Source organism: Phascolarctos cinereus, unplaced genomic scaffold, assembly GCF_003287225.1.
Source record: "Phascolarctos cinereus isolate Bilbo 61053 unplaced genomic scaffold, phaCin_HiC Scaffold_4;HRSCAF=312, whole genome shotgun sequence".
NCBI classification, from domain to species: domain Eukaryota; kingdom Metazoa; phylum Chordata; class Mammalia; order Diprotodontia; family Phascolarctidae; genus Phascolarctos; species Phascolarctos cinereus.
The window spans coordinates 262016945-262044032 of NW_027555847.1; the positions used below are offsets into that span (position 1 = coordinate 262016945).

General features: G+C 39.6%; 1 protein-coding gene across 1 annotated transcript in view; it reads left to right on the forward strand.

Annotated features, from left to right (window-relative positions):
- SLC5A10 (solute carrier family 5 member 10) overlaps window positions 1–27088 on the forward strand; it is a 180416-nt gene that overhangs the window by 136091 nt on the left and 17237 nt on the right. The window contains exons 10-11 of the mRNA XM_021004503.2: window positions 3984–4091; window positions 13355–13505. Of these exons, the coding sequence (XP_020860162.1) occupies window positions 3984–4091; window positions 13355–13505 (259 nt within the window). The remainder of the gene's footprint in view (window positions 1–3983; window positions 4092–13354; window positions 13506–27088) is intronic.

The window sequence follows — 27088 nt, forward strand, 5'->3', positions numbered from 1 at the left end:
GCTCATGAAGGCTTGCTAGGTGATGCACAGTTCAGCTCTTGTTTACTGTTTCTCTAACAATGTGCCACACATCCTCGGCTTCCTTGACTCCTTTCCTTCTTTCCTCAATATATTCCACCCCCTTTTCTCTCTTTCCCTCCTCCTCCTCTTCCCCACTTCTACTTCCAAGTTTCTTCCCTCTCCTCTGTCAAAAAGGAAAGGTGAATGGTGGTTGCTGATTTGTGCATGTATCATTTATAACAAATAATTTGTCCCTTAATCACATCCCAGCCTCTATTATGCTTTCCTAAATTCCAAATCAAACTCTTAGCTTCAAGAGGGCAGAAAACATTTACTTTTCTTCTCATCTACCCTGCAGTGCAATGTCTAAAGGTTGGGCCACAAAAGGTATTCCAGCGGAAGGAACAGAGTGTTGGGTGTGGAGTCAGAAAGATTCAGCTCTATAAATTCAAATCTGGTCTCACTAGCTGTGTAACCCTGGGCAAGTCACTTAACCCTGTTTGCCTCAGTTTCCTTATCTGTAATTTGAGCTGGAGAAGGAAATGGCAAACCACTCCAGTATCTTTGCCAAGGAAACACAACAACAAAATAAGCACCTTCTTGGCAAGTGCTGGGCTAAGTGCTTTTTGCAAATATTATCTCATTTGATCATCCCAACAGCCTTTTCGGTAGGTGCTTACAATCCCAATTTTACAATTGAGGAAACTGAGGCAAACAAAGGTTAAGTGAGTTGCTCAGGGTCATACAGCTAGTAAGTGTCAGGCCTGACTGGAATTCACTCCAAGCCTAGTGCTCTATTCACTACACCACCAGCTTCAGTATACTACATTAGGTTTCCTGATTGATTTTTTAAAAATAAATTTTATTGACATCACCTAAATTTCTCCCTGTTTCCTTCCCCCTCCTAGAGAGCTATCTCATATAACAAAGAATTTTTTTAAAAGAAAAAATAAAAAGAGGAAGAAAAGAAAAAACAAATCAACAAAACCAATCAATCCATTTTTTAAAATCCAAAGATATAAACAATATCCCCCATCCAGACTCATTTGGCTAAAGCCAAGCTTTTGTTCCTAGGTTTTAGTCCTAGTTCTAGCTCTAAAAAAAATTATAGTTTTATGATTCTAGGAGTCATTTCTCTTCTTTTAACAGAAGATAGTTCATTTTCTTAGTCATCAGTTTTGCCTTTTTCTGTCTGGAATCTCCCTATCCCATGGTTCACCTCCTTCCCCCACACTATGGGAAGCAGAGCTCCTGGAGTCAGGATCCAGCCTTTCCTTGCCTCCTTTAGTCACTGGGGATTGGGGAAGGCAGGGGAGGAAAGGTCAGGCATTGTTTACTTCCCCCAATACCAGGTGGATATGGTAAGAAGCAGACCAGGAGGTTAAAGTAGTCCAAAACTGATAGTTGGTCAGAAGTATCATCTTTGCCTGTGGATGATTCACTAACTAGCAGGGTTTGGTTTGAGTTCTGTTTCACATAATGGGGATATCTTGAACAAAGATACTCTCCAAAATAATTGTCCAGGCAAAACAAAGGTGTTGAATACCTGCTGTATGTGAGGCTCTATGTCAATTACTGTGGGTTATCTGTTGAATTGTGGGTGAATGATGATAGATATAGAAATAGAAGGCTGTCTAGCCAAACTCTCTCATTTTACAAACCAGGAGACTGAGACCCAGAGAGATTAAGTGATTTGCCCAAGGTCACACAGGTAGTATGTATAATGTAAGAGTCAAGATTTGGACTCATGTCCTCTGATTCTCATTTCTCCTGTGCTATACACCTTCTAACTAGTAAGATGCAGTCTCCAACCTCAATGGGTGAATGTTCTTTTGGAGGGCACAAGAAGCCTGAATGTGAAACAGTTAAGCAATACTACAAGGCAGGATATACCTGAATGGCCAAATCAGTGATGTGGACAATCAATACTTTAAGAGTTCAGAAGAGAGAGATCACTTTCAATGGAGATCAGAGCTTCATACAGAAAGGAGTACTCGACCTTGGCTTTAAAGAATCATAGGTTTTAGACAGATAAAAGAGATGGAAGAAAGATGTCTCAGGTAGGAGAGCTGCAAGAGTGAAGGGGAAAAATAAAAGAAAAGCACAAAGTGAAAAGTCTGAGCCTAAAAAAGTCACCTTTGCTAGAAGAGTGTTGCCTTTTAAAGGAAGATCTTGGAGAGTCTGACTTGAGCATTAATAAATATTGAATTAGATAGTTCTAGTTTTAACCAAAAGGAATCAAGTTTCAAGAGTAGAATTTCGGGCACTGTGGCAGACTGGCAGGTGAGGTATTCTGGGGCCTTCCTTGTGTCCATCACATCTAATAATGGAGTAGACAGCCAAGCCTGATTCACCTTTTTGTAGCCCATGTCTACTCTATGCCCCTTGCCCAGGGTTGCCTAACTGTGATGGGACTCAGTCTGTGAGCAGAGAACACAGTGAAGATGCTACTTACTCTATGAGGACCAGAAGGTCTGAACTGAGAAGGGAAGCAAGTGTATTAATAATTGGGTAGCCTAGATGAGAAAGGTTAGATGCATAATTCACAACTTTGCAAAATGGAGAGCATGGGGCAGGCCATTCATTGCCTTCACACTTCTGTTACCTTATGTAAATAGTACCAGGCTTAGAGAGATGCTAGGAGAGTTGACTAATAATGACTACAAAGCATTTTGCAGACAGAAAGTGCAGCCTAAGCAGAAATTCATAACAAGGTAAAACCTTTCCTTCTGGGACATGTTATCAACGAAGACTCCATTGCAGCTAATGATCTCATGCACTAACACCCAACAGAAGCCTCTGGACTGAATTGTCCTTACCCATGGCCTGTAGATCTCTACAGGGGCTGGGGTTAACCCTCTTTCTTTTCCCATCCTCATTTATCCATTTGCCAAAAGGGAAGGATTCCTCTCTTCCTTGCAGGAAAGATTGTTTAACCTCCCCAATTCCCTTTGATACTTATTTACACTGTGATGTTTGGCTCACTTTTGAGCCCCAAGGTTATCTCATGGACAATGGATTTTTTGCTGAGCTGCATACCCAAACCACAAGAATCTCCACAAAGCTGTGGAGCCTCAAACAATCCCTGCTTTATGAGGGATTTCTCTTGTCCGCTGTAATCCTTTTCAGCTCGCATTATTGGTTGACATTTATAATACTTTGATGATGACACAAGACTAGAGGCTTGCTTTTTACAAGTGATGTCTTATGACAGCATTGGAAAAATAGCATTATCCTTTTTGACTGTCAGATTTATTTATTTATTTTTTGATCAGCATCATACAGCACAACTATGACAGGAATAGAGTTAGGATCTATCATCTTTACCATTGAGAGAGTTAATTTATTTACTCTTCCACCCAACCCAATTTGTAACATTAGGATAAGACTTGGCAAGCTAGCCATGGCCTATGTGTTATTTCTAGGGTGAAGTCAAAGCAGCAACAGTATCCTGAGCCCCTAGAAGCTTTGCCATGTTGCCTGGCCTCTTGGGGCTCTGGACTTTCCCTCCTTCTTTGGAGAGATTAGCTCCCTTAGAAAGAATTGTGAACCTATTGTTTCATTCTGGTCTTCTGCTACTGACCTATCACGTATCTGCCACAAATCGATGGCAATGCTTCAGTCTCAGCCGGCTATAGGTGGATGAGAATCAAAGTACCATTTTTCTAGATTAGGTTAGTCCAACTTAAACTACCAAGAGCTTGAGTGTAAGGGAAAGGATTAAAAAAAAATTATCTGAAGAGAGATTATAAGGAGATAAGCAAGTAGGGGAAGAAAAGTGGTAGAATTGAGAGAAAATGAGGAGCATGTGGAATTCCTACATTCTGAGATGAAAATGGCTACTCTAGAAATAAGAATAAATTCAAGGACAGTCCCTGGATCAGGCTCACCAAGTGTTGGGGGAAGAACCTCGCCATGGGATAACCTCTTTCTCTCTCTTTTTAACCTCTCTCTAATTCTCTCTTCATCACCTTATTTTTCAGATGAAGTGGGCTGTGTGGTGACGTCTGAGTGCCTGAGGGTCTGTGGGACCGAAGTGGGCTGCTCCAACATCGCCTACCCCAAACTAGTGATGGAGTTGATGCCTGTGGGTAAGGCGGTCACAGGTGGAGCCAGCAGAGCAAGCCAGGCCAGTCAGCTCAGCAGCTAATTGTTTTGTGGCCTGGGTGGAGCTGAGGCTATGCTTCCCCCGTGTGGGAGTCTCACCCACTGGGACTGTCCCAACAGTCCGGCCAAGCCATTTGCCAACTCTCCTAAATGTCCCTAGTATAGAAGATTTCCCAAAGCTGGCCAGAAAATTGTTATTGATTCTCCAAGGACTATAGCTTACTGAGAAGAGGAGAGGCCGTAGCCACAGCTTGTTTCTTTGGGGTTTCAGTTGGGAAGAGCTGCTCAGCAGCTGCTGCTCTCTGGCAATGATCTCCTTAGATTCCCCATAATACCCAGTTGGCCCCTTAGCATTGACCTGGAGGTATCAGATTTGGACTGTTGGCCAAATAGAAGGGAAAAGATTAGGGATTCTGGCTCAGAGTAGACTGTGAAGTCACTCATTCAGTCAACAAGCATTTATTAAGTGCTTATTATGTGCCAGGCACTGTGCTAAATGCTAAGGATACAAAGAAAGGCAAAAAAAAAATGGTCTTAAGAAGTCAACTCTATTGTTGAGGGTGGATAGAGTATGACTAGAAGGAAAGATGTGCTTCCCTGAGCTGATCAGGGTCATTCTCAAGATGGCTAAGCCATTAGCCAGAGGGTCCATAGGCTCAGATATCTGTTGTTCTTCTACAACATACATATTCCCCTAAGCTCCTGGAATCATCTTCTCCAGCTCTGCTAATGGTTAGAAGTTTAAAAGGGGGGGGGGGGCAGATTACAGCTTTATATAAGGAAGAACTTTCTCAGTAATTGAGGTTATTCAACAATGAGACAGGCTATCTCTTGAGGTATCACTGGAAATATTCAAACAGAGCCTTGATGATCACCCATCAGGGATGCTGCAGAGGGAGGTTAGATTAAATAAGCCCTAAGGGCCACCTTAGATCTAATACTCTATGCTTCTATATTGTGTGATTTTCTATTCTAGGCATCAATATGGAGAGGCAGGATGGTATAGGGGATAGAAGTCTGGAATCTGAGGGAGGAAGAACTGGGTTCAAGTCCTGCTTCTGATATACATTAGCTGTGTATCCCTGGGAGAGTCACATAGCCCTCTCAGTGTCTCACATAGCTCCCTGAGTTCATATTATGTACTAGTTGCATCTAGTTAAATCCAAGTTATATGCTATATACTAAGATCACAGATTTAGAGCCAGAAGGAACCTAAAAAGCCATCTAATCCAAATCCTTCATTTTATAGATAAGACCCAAGAAGTGAGTGATTTGCTCAAGTTTCCAATTCGCATGAGTGAAGAAAATTTTTGCATGAGTTCCCCACATTAATGAAATCACAGGTCCAGACTAAAAAAAAAAAAAGAGGATGGGAGAATCTATGTTACCATGAAGCATCTGGCTCTGGCCATTAGGTGTTGTCAGTCCCAGTCAGCTTCTAGCTCCTAGGCATTGGTCCAGGACACCTTAATCATAGCCTCAGAGCTTTCTCCTTTACAAATTAATAAACTTCCCTGATCTTTAAACTCCAACTAGAACTACCACCTTTCTTAGTCCCAGAATGCTTGGAGCATGATTGGCTCCTTGGATTTCAAGATCTGCCATATTGAAACCTATTTACCATTCCTCCTTCTACCACTGTTACTGTAACTACATACCCAATTTGCTCCCTCTTTCCCTTCTATTCTGTTCCTACACATACTTCAGAGCCTTCATGCCACTAGGCCTGTCCTATAAGGATACTAGTGAGGGTGACTGGGCCATGTTGGCCTCAGTGCCTCTCTGTGTAGAATAAGAAACATGCTCCCTCGTTAGGGAGCAGCTTTTCCAATACCATCAATCTAGTCAGTCAATAAACATTTATTAAATGCCTACTATGTGCTAGGCACTATCAAAACATACATAGACATCCCTTAGTCTCAATAAAGCTGATATATAGGAGCAACGAGGCTGTGCAGTAGATACAGCACCAGCCTTGGAGTCAGAGGACTTGAGTTCAAATTTGGCCTCAGACACATACTAGCTATGTGAACCTGGACTAGTCACTTAACCCTGATTGCCTCCCCCCCCCAAAAAAAAAGAATCTGATGTATAGCATATCCCATTTATAGACCTGAATGGTTTCATTATTGAAATGAAGTTCAGTTTATTTAACCCTGGAAAATATGGAAAATACCACAGCTTCAAGCCCCTATAACCCCTAGACCTTGAGAAGACTTAAATTCTAATGCTAGTTCTACCACTAACTTGCATTGTTATTGTGGACAAGTTATTCCCTTTCTCTGGGCCTCAGTTTCCTCCTCTGTAGAAAGAGGGGGTCAAGCCAGATGGTCCTTGGGTCTCTAAGTTACTTACTGGCTTTGGCATTCTAGGAATCTATGGTTCTCTCCCAGTATTAGGGTTCCCATCTTCTACCACTCATTGCTTGTCTTGTCTTAATCCTGTCCTATACTCTTTTCTTTACTTTTTTTCCTTTTTAGTTTTTTTTATTATGAACTTACCAAACATGAACATTTTAATATGTAAAGAATAAAAAAGAGCATGTGTGAAATTGTAAACAGCTATTACACCCAGCTTATTTTTTAAAAGTACATATTAAATTTAACATAGTAATACTAATACTGTCATGTTTATGTGTCCACTTAATCTGTGTATTTTTTAAATGTTCTCAGATATTTTTTCCTTTTCTTCTTTTTTTTTGGCATCACTATCTATAGTACTCAACCCCAATACTTTCCATATCACCCCAGATAAAAGCCTTCTCTTGCAACAAATATATATAGTCAAGCAAAACAAATTCAAATTCACACATTTAATGTATTTGAAATGTTACTTTTCATTTGCATCTCTAATTCATCTCCCTGCCTAGAGTGGGGAAGCATGCTTCATCATCATTCTGCTAGAGTCATCATGATTGGTCATTGCTTTAATCAGAGTTCTTAAATCTTTCTAAGTTGTTTTCTTTTATGTCATTTTCTTTGTTTTCCTTTACAAAATAGTGGTAGAAATTTTGTTCTCCTGGTTATGCTCATTTCATTCCATGTCAGTTCATTTAATTCTTCCTAGGTTTCTTTTAATCTGTCCCTCTAATAATTTTTATGATGCAATATGGACCATTACATTCATATTCTATAATTTTAAGTCATTTCCCAATTGATGTGTGCCCCCTTAGTTTCCAGCTTTTTGCTACCACAAAATGTGCTGCTATAAATATTTTTGTATGTATGGGTCCTTTACCTCTATTTTTGAACTCTATGGGGGTGTAAAGTAGCAGCAGCAGCAACAATAACAATACTAGGTCAAAAGGTATGAACAATTAAGTGACTTTTTGGGTATGGTTTCAAATTGCTTTTCAGAATGATTGGACCAATGCATAGTTCCAATAATAGTGCATTAATATTCTTGTCTTCCCATAGTCCCCCCCCCAATAATTGTCATTTTTTGGTTATCTTTGCCAATCTGTTGGTGTGAGATGGAACCTCAGAGTTTTTAATTTGCACTTCTCTTATAATTAGTGGTTTGGATTATTGATAGTTTGCCTTTTTCTTTTGAAAACTGCTTGTTCACATCCTTTGACCATTTATATATTGGAGAGTGACTTTAAGTCTTACATATTTCCATCCATTCTCTATATAGTCAGGATATCAACTCTTTGTCAGAACAATCTGCCACAAATATTTTTCCCCAGTTAATTGTTGCCTTTCTAATTCTAACTGCATTGGTTTTGTATGTGCATAAACTTTCCAATTTTGTGTAATAAAAATTGTCCATTTTACCTTTTATTATCCTTTCTATCCCTTGTTTGGTCAAGAATTCTTACATATCTATAGTTGTGAGGAATATCTCTGACCCTTTTCCTCTAATTTGTTTAAAATTAGATCTTTTATATTTAGGTCATATATCCCTTTGCAGATTATTATGTTAAATGCTGTGAGGTATTGGTCTAAACCCAATTTCTGCAAACTGATTTCTAGCTTTCCATGAAATTTTTGACAAATAGTGTTAACTCAGTACCTAGATTCCTTGGGTTTATCAAACACTATGAACAAATACTAGGTTCACTTGCTTCTGGACCTTGTGTACTTAATCTAAGTTAATCTAATGATTAACTTTTCTATTTTTCAACCAGGACCAAATAGTTTTGATGATTACCACTTTGTAGTATAGTCTGAGATCTGGCACTGCTAGGCCATCTGCTCTCATGTTTTTTGTCATTATTTTCCTTGAGATTTTTGACCTTTTGTGTCTGCAGGTGAATCTTGTTCTTATTTGGTCTGTTCTGTAAAGTAACTTTTTTATATTTAGATGTAATACTGAATCTGTAAATTAATTTAGATGATATTGTAATTTTGTTATGTTGCCATTGCCCAACTATGAGCAATTAATATCTTTCCAGTTATTTAGCTGTGTCTTTATTTCTATAAAGAATGTTTTGTAGTTTTATTCAGATAATTCCTCTGTGTGTGTGTGTGTGTGTGTGTGTGTACGTGTGTCTGTATGTGTGTCTGTGTCTGTATGTAGGTTCCCAGATATTTATACATTTGGTAGTTATTTTCAATGGTATATCTTTCTTTATCTCTTCCCACTGGCCTTTATTGGTAATATATAAACAGACTGATGAGTTTATGTGTTTATTTTATATTAAGATATTTTGCTGAAATTATTATTTCAATCAAATTTTAATTGAATATCTAGGGTTCTCTAAGTTAACTGTTTATAAAAGAGCAAAATTTTGTTTCTTCTTTGTCTATGTTTAATCCTTTGATTTCTTTTTCTTATCTTGCTTTACCAGCTAACATTTTAGGAACTAATGATTTCCTTGCTTTACTCCTGATTTCCTTAGGAAGTCCTCTAGTATTTCTCAATTACAGGTAATATTACCTCTTGGTTTTAGGTAGATCCTATTTATAATATTAAGCAAAGTTCCTTTTAGTCTGATTTAAAACAAAAATTTTAAGCACAAATGAGTGTTATATTTTGCAAGAAGTCTTTTCTGCATCGCTTGATATAATTATGTAGTTCTTATTGTTTTTTGTAATTAGTATGGCCTATTGTACTTATAATTTTCCTAATATCGAACCAATTCTGCTTTCCTTATATAAATTTATTCTGCTCATAATGTATAGTATTTTTTGCTATGTTGCTACAGATTCTTTGCTATCAATACTTTTGGATATTGATATTCATTAGAAATGTGTATTTAATTTTCTTTCTCTGCCTTGTCTGTCCTTGGTTTATGTGTCAGAACCATATTTCACTCAGTAGGAACTTGGTAGGTTATTTTCTTTCTCTATTTTTGCAAACAACTTATGTAATATTGGAATTAATTACTATTTGAATGTTTGACAGAATTAACTTGCAAATCTGCCTGATCCTGGGGTTCTTTCCTTTGGGAGTTACTTTATACCATATTCATTTTTTTTTTTTTGCTGAGACTGGGTTATTTAAATTCTCTATTTCTTCTTTTGATGATTTGAGTATTTAATGTTTTTATAAATATTCATCTATTTCATTTAAATTATAAGTTTGATGGTAGATACTTTTGCAAAATGGTTTTGAACATTTCCCTTTTTTCTTCTTTATATGTTGTGAATTCTCCTTTTTTACTTTTGAGTGTGGTAATATAGTTTTCCATCTCTTTTTAGAAATCTAATTGGCTAATGGTTTGTCTATTTCATTAACTTTTTCAAAAACCAACTCCTAAGGGGCAGCTAGGTAGTACAGTGGATAGCGCACTGGCCCTGAAGTCAGGAGGACCTGAGTTCAAATCTGGCCTTAGACCAAACACTTGACACTTACTAGCTGTGTGACCTTGGGCAAGTCACTTAACCCCAATTGCCTAAAAAAAAAACAAACCAAACCCCAACTCCTAGTTTTATTTATCAGAGAATCATAGATTTAAAGTTAGAAGAGTATTTATTGTCATTGAGTCTAATTCCCTAATTTTAAATATGAAGAAACTGAGAAGCAGAGATACTAAATGATTTGACCAGGTTTACGTAGCTAGTGAGTATTAGGGGCAGGATTTGAACACAGATCTCTCTGCCTTCAAGTTCAACATTATCTACTATGTCAAGCTGCTTGTCGTATCAGTTCAATAGGTTTTTTTCAAGTTTGCTTTCTTGCTTTTGATTTTTCAGAATGTCTATTTTTTGCATTTAGTTAGAGGTTTAGCAAGGTTGTCTCATTGTTATCATTTTCTTTAAGGATCTGTTGTTTTTAGGATTTGTTCTTTGACCTATCAACTTTTAAGGATTATATTAAATCTTTTTAAAAATTAATTTATTTTGATTTATCAACAATCACTTCTATAAGTTTTGAGTTTTAAATTTTTCTCCCTCTCCTTCCCACCTCCCTCCCCAAGACGGCACACAATCTGATATAGGCTATACATATACATTCCTATTAAACATTTTTTCATGTTAGTCACGTTGTAAGTAAGAATTAGAACCAATAGGAGGAAACACAAGAAAGAGGAAACAAAACACAACAGAAGAAAAAAAAAAGCAAATAGTATGCTTCGATCTTCATTCAAACTCCATGGTTCTTTCTTTGGATGTGGGTAGCATTTTCCATCATGAGGCTTTTGGGGATGTCTTAGATCCTTGTATTGCTGAGAAGGGTTAAGTCAATCAATATTAATCATCATACAATGTGGCTGTTACTATGTACAATGTTCTCCTTGTTCTGCTCACTTCACTCAGCATCAGACCATGCAAGTCTTTCCAGGTTTTTCTGAAGTCTGCCTGCTCATCATTTCTTATAGCACGAAAGTATTCCATTACATTCATATATCACAACTTGTTCTGCCATCCCCGAATTGATGGGCATCCTCTCAATTTATTAAGTCTTTTTTTAATCCTTTCTTCAAAAACCCTTTACTGATTTTAATTTTATTGTACTTTGTTCAGTAAAAATAGTTTAATGTTTCTACTTTCTTGAACTTGCTTATGAGTTATTTATGCACATACACAGTCATTTTTATAAAGATGTTATGTAAAGCTAAGATATATATGTGTATACATACATGCATATGTAAATGTACGTATGCATATATTCCTTTCCATTCCCATTCAGTAATCTCCAGAGGTCTGTTATATTTAACTTTTCCAAAACTGTATTCAGGTCAACTTCTTTCTCGTTCATCTTTTTGTTAGATTTGTCTGAAAAGGGCACAGTGAGGTCTCCGACTATTTTTGTTTTGCTATTTATTTCTCCCTGTAATTTGATTAGCTTTTCTTTTAAGTACTTATATACTATGCTATTTGGTGCATATATCTTAACATATTGATATTATTAATTATCTTTTGTACTTTTATATATGATATGGTTTTTCTTTTTATCTCCTTTAACCACATCTATTTTTACTGTTGCCTTGCCTGCTTTAAAAAAACAATCATCTGAAGCAGAATAAATTCTAGTTCAATCCCGTACTTTAACTCTTTGTGAATCTTTGTGTTTCACCTTTAGATTTCTTGTAAAGAACATATTGTTGGCTTCTGCTTTCTAAACCATTCTGTTACTCTCCTCCTTTTTATGAGTGCATTCATTCCATTCATATTTATTGTTGTTTATTAATTGTGTTTTTACCTCCATCGTATCCTCTTAGAATTTTTCCTCTCCTTGCCCCTTGCCTTCTCCCCTTACAAATGAGAAGAAAGGGGGGAAAGAAAAGGAATGAAATTAACATTAGTGATCTATAATTGAAGTGCTCTGATCTTATTCTTCTGCCTCTCCATTCTTCACCCAGTTTAGACCCCAATCACTGGCCCTTACACTTTCAATCCATTTAATCCTCCCTTTCTCTTCTTTAAAGATGAAGTTCACTTTGCTTTACTTGGGGTTATTCCTTCTCCATCCTCCCTCTTAAACCTTCCTTTCCTTTCTCGCCTCCTGATTCCTTATTTAATTTAATGTATTTCTACATCAAATTATTTATGTGTGTATGTGTATGTGTGTTCAATCCTCCCTTGCCCTGTTCTTTTTTTTTTTCTTTTTGGTGAGACAATCAGGGTTAAGTGACTTGCCCATGGTCACACAGCTAGTAAGTGTCATGTGTCTGAGGTCAGATTTGAACTCAGGTCCTCCTGATTCGAAGGCCAGAACTCTATCCACTGCACCACTTAGCTGCCCCCTCTCCCAGTTCTGATAAGAGTGAGGTTCATGAGATGTCTACTATCTTCAGTGCCGCACTGTCCAAGTGGCTAAGATAGCAGGATCAGAATCCCACTGGCTTCAGGTCCCATTTAGCAGAAATTGATCTGCCTTTATGCTGTACTGGTAAATCCAGGTTCAGAGTGCTTGCAAGTGTCTGATCCTCTTCTTGTGTACTCCTGTACTATATAAAAGAATTTTCTCTTTGGTCTCCTTGATTATTGTTTCATCTGGTATTCTTCTAAATCATTGTTGGAGTATTTGCTAGGAGAGCTGAGTTCTAGAACCTTTAACATTCGCCATCTTAATTGGAAGTTCTCTTTCCTTCACTCTTCCTCAATTTCACTCTTTCTTTACCTGTCAGTTTTCTTCTTCTCTACTTCAGGCTTTTGTCTAGTGGCTTGGGTCTTACTTCCTCCTCCTTCCTTTTCTCACAGGCTCTGGACTGTCATCTCACCTCTTCTTGTGTTTCTCTTCTGTTTGAGCCTGGCTCACACCTCCCATAAATTGTCTCTTTTTCTTAGAAGATCCCTTCTTCAGGTTTCTTTGACAGAATTACCACTTTACCTTGCCCCCACCCCTAACCCCTAGCCAACTCAGTGAAGGTCTTTGTCCTTCCCCCAAAGCAGTGAATATAAAATTAAGACCTAGAGGTAAAGCACAATGGAGGCAGGAATCTAGGCTTGGAGATGAGTCTGAACTGTGGCTCTAATCTTGCTTTGCCAATGTGTGACTTATGGTAAATCTCAGACCCTCTTTAGGTTTCTGGTTGCCTTTCTTTGTAAAATGGTCCTACTGATATACCTGCTTCAGAGGACAAGAACACATACAATGCCAGAACATCAGAGCTAGAAGGTACCTTAGAGATTATCCCATTGTTTTGATTAAAAAGACAGATGGTAGAGGGAGGATGAGTGACTTCTTGATGGTCCTACAGTAAGTCACTGGAAAACTCAAGGCTCCAATCAGAGCCTCGTGCTTTTTCTGGGGCCTGGATGGATCCCTCTGTGTTTGACAGGAGGGGTACAGTGTCGGGGGAGGTTGGTGAAGAACCTGCCTTGTCACCATGACCTTTTTTTCTCAATGCGGTCAGGACTTCGGGGACTGATGATTGCTGCCATGATGGCAGCCTTGATGTCTTCCTTGACCTCCATCTTCAACAGTAGCAGCACACTCTTCACTATGGACATCTGGCGGAAGCTGAGACCTCAAGCAGGAGACAGGGAGCTCCTGTTGGTGGGCAGGTATGGGTATGTGTCAGGGTCCTGTCAGACTAGAGAAAGGAAAGTCAGGTTTGTTGATCCTCATAATGGACACACACAGTGGAATTGTATGTGATGTGGAACACTTTTTCATATAGTTGTTGATAGCTTGCCTTTCTTCTTTTGAAAACTGCTTGTTCATAACTGTTGATCATTTATTTATTGTTGGGTGACTCTTGCTCTTATATATTTAAATAAATTCTTTATAGACCTTAGATAATAGAAATGTATAAGAAAAAAAATCTGCTGCAAAGATTTTTTTCCCCCAATTAATAGTTTTCCTTCTAGCTGCATTGGTTTTGTGTGTGCAAAAACATTTTATGTACTCAAAATTGTCCATTTTTTTCTCTTGTGATTTTCACTATCCCTTGTTTGGTCAAAAACATTTCCACTGTTCATAACTGTGAAAAGTAATTCTTTTCTTTCTTTTCTAATTTGCTTATGATATGACCTTTTATATTTAGGTTATGTGTACTTTTGGAGCTTATTGTGATATATGGTAGGAGACATTTGTCTATACCTAACTAAATGAGTTAGGAAAGAAATTGATGTTTTCCCAGTAACACTTGGGTAGCTGCTACTGTGAATACCTGGGTTGCAGTTAGATTATAACTTCCCTCAGGGGTTGTCAGGGCAGAAGAAAGAGGGTTGGGAGCTTGCAGAACGGCAGGAGGGTATGAAATAAGAGAGTGTTGGGCTGTAATGGATGAAGGGTAGTTGTGATTATGTTGGAGACAACCCAGAAGATTTACTCTTGTGGGGTTAGATGCAACTTATCTTCCCACTCATCATTGGTTGATCACATGCTCTTTGGAGTCATGCCACAGCCTCTGAGAGAGTTTGTCAACCCTTCCCCCCATGAAGCCATTTTGAAGACTGCTACCTTAGAGAATAATAGAGGAAAATAGAGGGAAAATAGACGTGTATTCTGATAACTCCAGTATCAGACAGAATATGATATGGGCCAATGAGAAAGTCACAAATTATATGCTAAGGTTGGGGGGGGGGGGTTGGAGCAGATGAAGAAGAGGTCGCTTCCAGCTGGGATCAGGGAAGCTCTTACTGAGGAACTGGCATTTGGGTTGGGCCTTGAAGGATGGGTAGGAATTGAATTGGCAGAGATGGTAGGGAGAGCATTCCAAATGGAGGAAATATATTCCATGAATAGCTGTAGTCTTGTTTGGCTAGAGCCTGGGATGCATGAAGTGGAGTTAGGAAATAAGATATGCAAAGGAAGTCTGGGGCCAGAAATTGTGGAGGGCCTAGAATGTCAGGCTAATGAGTTTTGCTGGGCTTTATCTAGTAGGAAATAGGGAGCCAGTAAAGTTTTTTGATGGAAAGTAAAGAAGATTAAACTGAGAATAGAAAGGAGGGAGACAGGGATACCAATGAGGACGCCAAGGAGAAATAGGGCCCTGAGTATCTAAACACTTTTACTCATGTTCCAGATTGCCCAGAGGAAGAAATATTCCCTTGCTGTCCTCTCCACTCCCTTCCCCCCCCCCAGCAACCAATTGCTCACCAGAAACCCAAAAATTACCAGGAGGTTGGAACTTTGATCTAGAGGCAAGTTATTAATAAGAAGTCTGATGAGCCCATGCCCCCACCCCTATATCTAGCACTTTGGAATATGCAAAGCAAGAACTTCTTCCTGTTCCACAGGGCCTGTTGGAACATGTTGTGTGGCTGGTAGGCTGAGGCCCTGTAAACCCACAGCCTTGTTTGCATCCAGCTTAATTAACTTTACAACATATCCATCAGAGGCTGATCACAGAGGGAGTAAACGCTGGGGAGGTGGGGATGTAGGGGGAGGATCTGCAGGAGTGACCCTTCAGTCACCCTCAGCCTGATGCTTCCTACTATAGTCAACTCCTGCTTTACCAAAGGAGGAAAAAATAAAAATAACTTGAAATATAATTCAGTACAAGGCAGCCTCAGAATCACAGGTTTTCTGGGGAGGCCTCCAGGAGGTTTCTCCTCCAAAACTATGCCTCTTGGAATCACAGCCTTTCCACCTTTCCCACCTTCTTAGGTTCTACATCTCTGACCTGCTGCTCTGTAATGCAGTACCTATAATCCGATGTCTCACTGGAAAATATCCTACACAGGGAAGCTCAGGGCACAAAGTCTGTGCAGAGTGTAGTAAGTTACAGGTTCACAGGCCTAACTTGGCTGGAAGACTTGTTAAGTGTCTTTCAGATGTTCATTTTTTCCCCTCTTATCCCTTCTGGCTCAGCCCATTTCCCTGTTCTTTGAATCACCTTCTCCTTCCTGGCTAGCTCACCCTAACTCCCACTCCCAGTCCAGAGCTGGAGTTATTTCTTTCAATTCTTTTGTTCACTGGAGGAGTAGAGTCTCTACCTGGGCCCAAGGTCCCTCCGTCCCCCATTCAGTACCAGGCTGAAGCTTTTCTCCTCACAGTGAACTAGTGACTGTGTCATTAGCACACCCTGAATTCTATCTGAAGAATTCTCTTGAGTTTGTCTCTGTCTGTTCTGACCACATAGGACTCTGATGAGCTCAAATCAAGTATTTATTAAGACTTACTATGTGCTAGACATTATGCTAAATGCTGATTACACAAAGAAGAACAAAAATACAGTCCCTGCTCTCAAGGAGATTACATTCTAATGAGAGAGAATGTATATACAACTAGGAATATACATATACACACATATGTATGTATGTATGTATTATATGCATATGTATACAAACACACACACGCACACACACACACACACACACACACACACACACACACACACATATATCTTGTAAACCAATATTTATACAGAGTAAATGGAAACTTCTCAGAGAGGAAGACATTAAGAGCTGGAGAGACCGGAAAGGCCTCCTCAAATAGGTGAGATTTGAGTCGACTCTTGAAAGGAGCCACCAAAAACTAAGAACTTTAAGCAAGGGGACAGCATTCCTGGTATGGAATGACATGGGAGAGGGAATTCCTGTGTATTGCTGGAAGAGAGCAACGAGTAAGAAGACTGAGAAGGTAGGAAGGGAACAGGTTATAAAGAGCTCAACTCAATTCAATTCAACAATATTAAGATAAGAGAGAGGTTGGGCATATAAAGATAAAAAAAGTAAAATCTGTCCTCTGGGAGCTCATATTCTATCATCCTTAAATCCTGACTCAATCAAACAACAAGCATTTTAAAAAATTCTTTTAAATACAATTTTATTTTTTTCAATTACATATAAAGATAGTTTTCAGCATTTTTTAAATAAGATTTTGAGTTCCAAATTTTTTCTCCCTCCCTTCTTCTCCTCCCACTCCCCAAGATAGCAAATAATAGGTTATATATGTACAATCATGTAAACATATTTCCATATTGGTTATGTTAGAAGAAACAACAAAAAGGAAAGCCACAAAAAAACCAAAAAAGTGAAAATAGTAGGCTTCAGTCTACATTCAGACTCCATAGTTCTTTCTCTGAATGTGGATAGCATTTTCTATCATGAGTCTTTTGGAATTGTATTGAATCATTTTATTGCTGAGAAGAGCTAAGTCAATCATAGTTGGTCATCACACAATATTGCTGCGTACAATGTATTCCTGGTTCTGCTCACTTCACTCAGCATCAGACCATACAAGTCTTACCAGGTTTTTCTGAAGTCTGCCTGCTCGTCATTTCTTACAGCACAGTAGTATTCCATTACATTCATATACCACAGCTTGTTTAGCCATTCCCCTATTGATGGGCATCACTTCAATTTCCAGTTTTTTGCCACCACAAAAAGAGATGCTATAAATATTTTTGTACAGGTAGGTCCTTTTCCCTTTTTTTATCATCTCTTTGGGATATAGACCTAGTAGTGGTATTATTGGATCAAAGGGTATGCAACAGTTTGATTGCCTTTTGGGTATAGTTCCAAATTGCTCTCCAGAATGGTTGGATCAGTTCACAACTCTACCAACAATGCATTAGTGTCCCAATTTTCCCACATCTCCAACATTTATCATTTTCCTCTTCTGTCATATTAGCCAATCTGATAGGTGTATGGTAGTAGTTCAGGGTTGTTTTAACTTGCGTTTCTCTAATCAATAGTGATTTAGAGCATTTTTTCATGTGAGTATAGGTAGCTTTAATTTCGTCATCTGAAAACTGCCTGTTCATATCCTTTGACTATTTATCAATTGGAGAATGGATTTATTCTTGTAAATTTGACTTAGTTCTCTATACATTTTAGGAATGAAGCCTTTATCAGAATCACTTGCTGTAAAAATTGTTTCCCATCTTTCTGCTTTCTTTCTAATCTTTATTGCATTTGTTTTGTTTGTGCAAAACCTTTTTAATTTAATGTAATCAAAATTATCCATAATGTTCTCTGTCTCTTGTTTGGTCATTTCCCTTCTCCATGCATCTGACAGGTAAACTGTTCCTCCAACAAGCATTTATTAAATGCCCATATGTGTCAGGCATGGTACTAGGTGCTTGAGACACAGATTCAAAAGTGAAAAACTTCCTGCCCCCCAGGGCAGTTTCATTCTAACTAGGAAGACAACAAGTGGGAAGGAGAGTCTTCCAGACAAATGAACAACTTATGCAAAATCATGGAGTATTACATATATATATGTGTGTGTGTGTGTGTGTGTGTGTATGTATGTATATATATATGTGTGTGTGTGTGTGTGCATGTATATATATATATGTGTATGTGTGTATGTATGTATATATGTGTGTGTATGTATATATATGTGTGTGTATGTATGTATATATATGTGTGTGTATGTATATATGTGTGTGTATGTATATGTGTGTGTGTATATGTATATATATGTGTGTGTATGTATATATATGTGTGTGTGTGTATGTATGTGTATATATATATGTATATATGTATGTATGTATGTCAAGAAAAGCAAGAAGGCCTGTATGAAGAGAATAATATATAATAAGGTTGCACAGGAAGGATGGGGGCAGGTTCTTAAGAGATTTAAGTGCCAAACAGAGGGATTTATATTTGATCCTAAAAGTAATAGAGATTCACTAAGAGTTTACTGATTGGGGAGGTGACATGATCGGGCCTGTGCTCTACAATCACTTTGGTGGTTTTGTGGAGGATGATTTGAAAGGGGGAAAAACCAAGGCAGGGAGGTCAATTGAGAGGTGATAGCAACAGTCCAGGCAAGAGGGGGTGAGGACATGAACTAGGGTAGTACAGAGGAAGAGTCAGAGGCAAAAGATATTATGGGGGTAGAAGTGACGAGATTTGACTACTGACAGAGTATGTGGGGCATGTGAGAATTGTGGACGTAGAGACTGCAAATCTGGGTGCCCTCAACAGAAATAGGGCACTGGAAGAGGGAAAGTTTTTTTGGGAGGAGGGTAGAAATAATGAGTTCTTTTTTGGATATACGGATATGTTGAGTTTGAGATTCCTAAAGGACATCCAGCTCAAAGTATTCAACAGGCAGTTAGTGATGTTGGACTGGAGCTCAGGAGAGAAACTAGGACTGGATATATGGCTCTGGAGTCATCTGCATAAAATTAGCCATTGAGCTCAAGGGAACCTATGAGACCATCAAATGAGAGAAAGAAAGGGAGAAAGAGAGAGAGAATAAGGGTCCAGGACAGAAGCAGAGAGAATGATAGTCCTTTCTGGACATCACTTTCTCCATCTGTAAAATAAGAGGGTTAGAGTAAGGTGTCAAACTTGAGATGGCCAGGAAAACTCCCCGGTGCAGCCCAAATCGAAATATAATTGGAAAATGTTTAATAAAATAAATAAAATTATAATGCACCCTAGGTAATATTAACTAGTAGTTTTCTAAGTCCATCTGACATGATTCTGAGTCTGATTCTAAGCACTCCTGAGAGAAAACTCCAGGACTAGCCTACTCAGATGGAAAATAGCCAAGAAGCTCTCTTGTTGAGAGGCTGCTAGGTGGTGCAGTGGATAATATACAATGGTACCTAGGGTCAGGAAGAGGTGAGTTCATATTCAACTTCAGATGCTAGCTAGTGACCCCGAGCAAGTCACTTAATCTTTGTTTACCTCAGTTTCTTCAGCTGTAAAATGGTGCCTGGCAGATAGTAGGTGCTGTATAAATGGAACGGTTTCCCTTCGGATGGGGGCAGCATTATATAGGGGAAAGGGTACTGGACCTAGAGGCAAAAGACCAAGAATCTTTACTTCACAACTAACTTCCCACGTGACCATAAATATGTCCCTTGATTTTTCTGGGCCTGTTTCCTCCGTAACATGAAGAGACTGGACAAACATCTTGTTTAAATACCTGCAAAAGAGGGTGTTGCACGAGAATCACTGGATGATCTATCTCTAAGGTCCTTTCCAGCTCCAAATCCAAGACCCTATTCCAGGCTCCTGAGAAGGCAACAGACTGAACTATTTTTTAGTCACTTATACTCCATTTTAAAGAGTTTATCAGTTGCTCTTAGGCTGAACAAGTGTTCAAAGATGGTAGCGGGGAGGCAAACCTTGCCATTTTGCCAAGGGTTCTGAGCGTGTACTGTTTTGTGATCCAGCAGCTGAGCTATGTGCCCCAGCCCATCCCCCTTCTGGGGGGAAAGGAAGAATAGCTCCTTTTATCCTCAGGTCACCCACCCAGGCCTCAGGCGTCAGGGGAGCTCTCTTCCGCTCTCTGCTTTGTAATGATTGTCAGTCACAACTAGCAATCAACCCACAGGTTTCAGCTTCAAAGTCAGTAAACAGCAAACAGCCCCCACTTAACTGACATTGGGAGGAAGGTGAAGATCACTGACCCTGGCTTCAGGTGAATCACCAAACCACCCTTAGTCAGGTTCTGATAAAAGGTTTCCTGGCCCTCACTTGTTAATTCAGGGCTTTCTTAGCCTTCATGAAGTTGGTCAGCATGAGCCTATGGACACAGCCCCTGTGGGCAGCTGTTTGTGGTCTGGTCTGTTCTGGATAGAGTACCTTCTCACAGTTAGACTTCAGTGAGAAAGTGAGGAAGATTACAGAAGATGGCCTGGACACCCGGAATAGCTGGACTGTAGGCCTGCCCTTTTCTCCAAGTTCCATTTATCATATATTGCTTTCCACTTCCTTGGAAGCGAGAACTCCTTCAAACAGTCCCTCGTGGTTCCATCCTTCAATCCCACAACTATTCTCGGAATCCTGAGACCTTTTCTTCTCTATCTCAGGCCTTCGTGGCCCCCTAGATTAGAAATTTCTAGAAAGGTGCAAGGCTAGCAGCAGCAGCCTTGGGACTTCCTCACTCCTTCCCTCAATTTCCCTCATCCCAGGCCAGTCATAACTACCCTGCCTTCCTCTTGCCCTCCCTCTTCCTTCCCTCCTTCCTCTTCTGTTTCTTCCTTTCCTTCCTCCTTCTTCTCCTTGCCTCCTCTAACCCCTTCTTCTACCCTCTTTCTGCTGCTTCTTTCCTCTTTTTTCTCTCCCTTTAACCTTTAAATGTGATTCCTGTGATTGGAGTTGGTTTATGCTGACCCAAGCTACCCTGGCTCAGGGTAATGCTGGGAATTCAGGGACTGCCCCTGGGTTGGCTTCTCAGTCCTGTTAGAGGCCTGGCTTGCTTGTGAGTGGGAGATAATAATAACTGGCATTTATGTGGTACATCGAGTTTTGCAAAGTACTTTTTAGATCTCATCTGATTCTCACAACGACCTTACGAGATAAGCAGCTAAGTGGCTAGAGCAGTTGGACCTGGAGTCAGAAAGGCCTCTCTTCAAATCCTGCCTCAGACATGCCCTGGCTATATGACACTGGGCCAGTCATTTCATCTCTGCCTCAGTTTCCTGATCTGGGTATAATAATAACACCTGCTTCCCAGAGATGTTGCAAGGATAAGATAAGATATTTCTGGAGTACATGACTGAAAGAACTCAACAACAAACAACAAAATGTAAATACTACTTATTATTTAGATAGCACAAGTGTTATTATCCCGATTTTATGAATGAGGGTCAGGGAGACTGTGACCTGTACAGAATTGTAGATTCTCAGCATTGGAAGGGCCCTTAGGCACTGATGCCACTTATTTCACTCCTACTCAAGTGCTGTTGGACAGAGCTAGAAGAAATCACAAAACCTTTGCTGAATGAGATCCACAGCAAATTTATGTTATTTTTGTCTTAATTAGGCCCTCATTGCAACAAAGCAATCCTTCTGTTCCTCCCTAATCAATTCTCTATCCAAGCAGCCTTTCCATACCTTCCCTTCCCTCTTTAAGCTTCTCTTGTTACCTCCTTTCTCTAGCCTTCCAGTTGAGGATTTCCCCCTCATACTTCATTGAAAAAATTGAGGCCAGCTACCAAGAGCTCTCTCCTCTCTCCTTCTCCCTGTCACAAATTCCTTTGACATCACCCTCCACTGTCTCTTCCCTCACCCCAGTCTGTGATGAAGAGGTGGCTCTTCTCCTTGTCATTGATCTCATCCTCTCCTATCTTCTCCAACAAATTTGTTTTTTTGTTTTATTTTGTTTTTTTGGTTAGGCAATGGGGTTAAGTGACTTGCCCAGGGTCACACAGCTAGTAAGTGTTATGTGTCTGAGGCTGGATTTGCTCTATGCACTGTGCCAACTAGCTGCCCTTATTCTTCTCCAAAAAATTAGCCCTACTGTTACCCTATCACTACCACCACCACCACCTTCTTCAATTTATTTTTTTTAATTTAAAAATTATTATTTTCAGTTCCAAATGCTCTCTCTCCCTCCACTCCTCCCCTACCCATTGAGAAGGCAAGCAATACAATATCCATGGTACAAGATACGAAGTCACGCAAAACATATTTTGTCTCCTTCCCTATTGCATGAAAAAATGTCCAAGTCTCTCATCCTTTCTACAGTCACCACCCTACCCCAAGCTGTCATCACAAAGGCCTGGAATATTATAATGGCCTCCGAATTGATCTCCCTGCCACAAGTCTCTCCTGCCTCCAAATCATTCTCCACCCATCTGCCAGACTAATTTTCCCAAAGTACAGGTCTGACTATGTCACCCTCTCCCCTCCACCAATAAACTCCAGTAGTATCCATTAACTTACAGGATCAAATAGAAACTCTTTTGGCATTTAAAGCTCTTCGCAATCTTGCCCCTTCCTACCTTTACATTCTTTTTACAATAATTATTCTCCTTTCTCCGAAATCCCACTCCACAGTTCTGCTATGCTTCATGACTTGCTGTTCTTTGCAACCAAGCTCCATCTCCCATCCCTGCCCCTTTTCACTGACTGTCTCTCATGCCTGGAATGTGTTCCTTCTTCACTACCTTTCAGAATCCTCTGGATTCCTTTAAGGCTCAACTCAAATGCTACCTTCTGCAGGAGGCCTTTCCTGGTTCCCCTAGCTGCTAGTTCCTGCCCCTCAACGATTTCTTTCCGTGTCTTATTTCCATATCTCAGCTCCCTAAGTACAGGAGTTGTTTTTGGTTTTTCTTGGTATCCCCAGCATTTAACACAATTTCTGGTACATAGTAACTACTTAATAAATATTGTTGATTGATTGATTATTAGCTGTGTGACCTTGGGCAAGTTGCTTAACCATTATTTCTTGGCCTCAGTTTCTTCATCTGTGAAATAATAATGAGTTAGCATTTGTGTAGCACTTTAAGGTTAGCAAAGTATCCTACAAATGTCATCTCATTCAGTTCTCATTATTGTTGTTGTTATTTGTCCTCATAACAATGCTGGGAGGTAGATGCTATTATTATTCTCAATTTACAGATGAGGAAACTGAGGCAGATGGCGGTTAAGTGACTGGCCAGATTCACCCAGTTAGTAACTATCAGAAGCCTAATTTGAATTCGAGTACCCTTGACTCCAGGCCTAGGGCCTATCCACTGCATCACCTAGAAGCCTAGAAAGAACTGCCTGCCTCCAAAGAGCTTATGTTTTGCTGGATCTAAAGTCTGCAGTCCTGTTCCCTTTCTACACAGTGAGGAGTATGAATGAGTCTCTGAAACAGGACGGAATCCAGAGTATAAGACAATGATGATTGTCACGGGATAGGGAGAGAAAGTAGGCCACCATGTTCATTATTCCATGTAAACCCACAGGTGTCCTGGAGTCAGCTCATGCTGGCTCATGAGATCTGGTTGTTAAATTTTCAGTGGTAGCATTTATACCATAGAAATTTGCAAATGCTACAAATCAAGGACTGATTAATTAGTTTGTTGATTGTCTAGACATAGGAAAGTGATGGGGAGAATGTTAAAAAAAATTCATATTAAACTTAAAAGTGGCTCATGCTTTTCAGAAAGCAGATTGTTAAACATTTACTGGCACACTTCTGGAGGCAAGAAATCTTTGTTCTGGTCCTGGCTATCATTAACTTGCCAAGCAACACTGGGCAAGTTCTCTGAGCTTCCTCTGAGCCTTCCCTTCTCTGAAACTCAGTGGTTTTACCTGCCAAATGTTGATTACAGGTTTGTTGTGAGGACCAGTTGAGATGTGAGTCTTTGCCTAAGCAAAGTGTCATATAAATGTGAGGGATTATTACTATCATCATCATTTTTAAGGCTTCAGTCAAGGTCCAGAGAAATTCCTAAGTGGCCCGTCCTTGATGGATGGAGGATGATGTGTTGAGGGAAGCCTCTTTGGGGAGGGCAGCCTTGCATTTTTGAGGCTGACATCAGAGAGGACAAGCATGACCTTCTCCACCCTGTCTCTTGGGACCAGTGTTTTACAACCAGCTCCCCAAGAAGTTCCATCTGTGTTATTAACATTTTCCCATCCCTCTCTTAAGTCTTAAATTGTAGCATTGATTTCTATCATTTGCTGATCTCTGAAATGTAGTTGGTCACACTGAAATTTTAACAATCAGCTCTCCTGTACGTGAGCTATTGGGCATGAGCTGTCTCCGTACAACCTTGCTTTGGGATCCTAGAAAAGGAATCCTGAAAGCCTGGGGCTGGAAGAGCTATTAGCCTGTTCTGGGGTGTGAACCTTCTCTTCTGTTCTTCTGCCATAGTGTAGTGGAAAGAGGAGTGCTAGATTTGTAGTCAAAGAAACTGAGTTCAAATCTCATCTCTGGCATTTACTAGCTAAATGACTTTGGACAAGTCATTTAATCTCTGGGTCCCAATTTCCTTCTCTGAAAAAACCTATACAGTCTGTCTACCCCTAAATCTATGATGCTGTGTCTCTGGGCTCTGTGAGAGGCAACAACTACCTTCATTCCCTGCCTGCCTAGTATAACCCTGAGCAAGTCAGGTAACCTTTTCAGCCCTTTTCCTCATCTGTAAAACAAGTGTAATATGAACACCTACATCACAGGGTTGTGAACATCAGATTAGATCATATATATGACGCACTTTGCAAACCTGAAAGTGCTAATATAGGTGAGAGTCATTGTGGTTATTAGTGACTGGCCTGGGAAGATAGAAGGGATTCCTTTTTGTTAGTTTTTTTTTAAGGGAGGAGATATCAGACCGATTGCAATAGCTCACATTTGTGTAGTGATTTAAGCCTTATAAAGTTCCTTCCTCATAATAATCCCTTAAGGTAAGTAGTGCAAATATTATTCTTCCTCCCCCCTCCCCCCTCCCCCCTGCCATTTTACAGATGAGGAAACAGCTTCAAAGTGTCTGAAGCAGGATTCAAATACAAATCCCCAAGACAATTCCAGCTCAGAGAATACTCCAAAACTAGTGGATAAGGTAGTATAAAGGAGGTAGGTCAGTGTAGAAACTAGGCTAAGGCAGTTCTGAGTGCATATTTGTTTTTTAAATTTAATTTTTTTGTTACATTTTAGGTTTAGAATTCTCTCCCTCCCACCCCACACCATAGAAGGCCACCATTTGACACCAATTTATAAATATATGTAAAACCATGCTATGCATACTTCTATTTATCAGTTTTTTTTCTAGAGGTAGATAGCATTTTCCTTCATAAGTCCTTTGTAGTTGATTTGACTATTTATAATACTCAGAATAACTTGATTGTTCTCAATTATTCTTTGAATAATGCTGCTGTTACTGTATACAACATTCTCTTGGTTCTGCTCATTTTACTTTTTATTATTTCATGCAAATCTTTCCAGTTTTCCGTTTTCCAAAAATCAACCTGCTTATCATTTCTTACAGTACAAGCAGTGTTCCATCACAACCATATGCCACAACTTGTTCAACCATGCCCCAGTTGACAGGCATCCCCTCAATTTCCAGTTCTTTGCCATCACAAAGGGAGCTGCTGTATTTTAGAATATATAGGTTCTTTTCCTTTTTCCCTGATTACCTTCAGAAATACATCTAATAGTGGTATTGCTGGGTCAAAGGGTATATACAGTTTTACAACTCTTTGGGCATAATTCCAGATTGCTCTCCAAAATGGTTGGATCAGTTCACAGTTCCATCAATAGTGTATTAATGTCTTAATTTTTCTACATCCCCTCTGACATTTGTCATTTTCCCCTTCTATCATTTTAGCCAATCTGATTGGTATGAGATGATATCTCAAAGCTGTTGTAATTTGCAATTCTCTAGTCAGTAACAATTAGAGCATTTTTATATGATTATATATAGTTTTTATTTCTTCTTTTTTTTTTGGTGAGGCAATCGGGGTTAAGTGACTTGCCCAGGGTCACACAGCTGGTGAGTATCATGTGTCTGAGTTCAGATTTGAGCTCAGGTCCTCCTGACTTCAGGGCAAGTGCTCTATCCACTGAGTCATCTAGCTGCCCTAGTTTTTATTTCTTCATTGAAAAACTGCCTGTTTATATCCTTTGACCATTTGTCAATTGGGGAATGACTCATATTCTTGTAAATTTGACCAAGTTCTCTATATATGAGATGTAAGACCTTTATCTAAGAAACTGTCTATAAAATTTTTTTCCCAATTATTTGAGTGTATATCATAATGGTGAAGGAAAAGGAAAGAGTACAATCGATGGTTCATGCCCTAACCCCATGTTCTCTGACCTATGGGAATTGAGGGGACTGCTGAATCAGAAGGGATAACAGAACTGTCATTGCCATGACTCTTTACCACTGAAGGCAAAGAGACCAGTGTTCAGTGGCTGCAATAATCTAAGTATTAGATGATCAGGGCTAAACGTATGAGCTTAGGATGGCCTGTTGGGAGAGAAGAAGACAGAGGTTTGGAAGATATCACCATGGAAGAATTGCAAGGACTTGGTAACCAAATGTGGGAGTGAGGAAGAAGTTTTGAGCCTGGATAACAGGAAGATCTTGATGCCATTCACAGAGATGGTGAAGTCAGGAGAAGAGATAAGAAGTTTGCTTTGGGCCATGATGAGTTTTTAATAAGATATCCAAGAGGAGACATCCAACAGACATGGGAAATTATGGTTTATGGGGAGAGAACACTGGTTAATGAAGGCCTGGAAAAGACTTTGAAGATGAGAAGTGTCATATCTAAGTGTTAATTAGTATTAATTAGTATGTCACCTTCATTCCTTCCCTTTTCCTCTCTTTTCTTCTCCACCCAAGGACTAGAAAGGGCAGAGTTGGTTGCTCCATATCGGAGACATGGAGGTTTAGGGCTCCTGTGCCCTACCCACTCCCCATCTTTACTGCTACAAAGGTGCTTGGGACTCTTCCTTGTGGCTTCTGTTTTGGGATTTCAGGGCCCCACCTCCCACTTCCCGT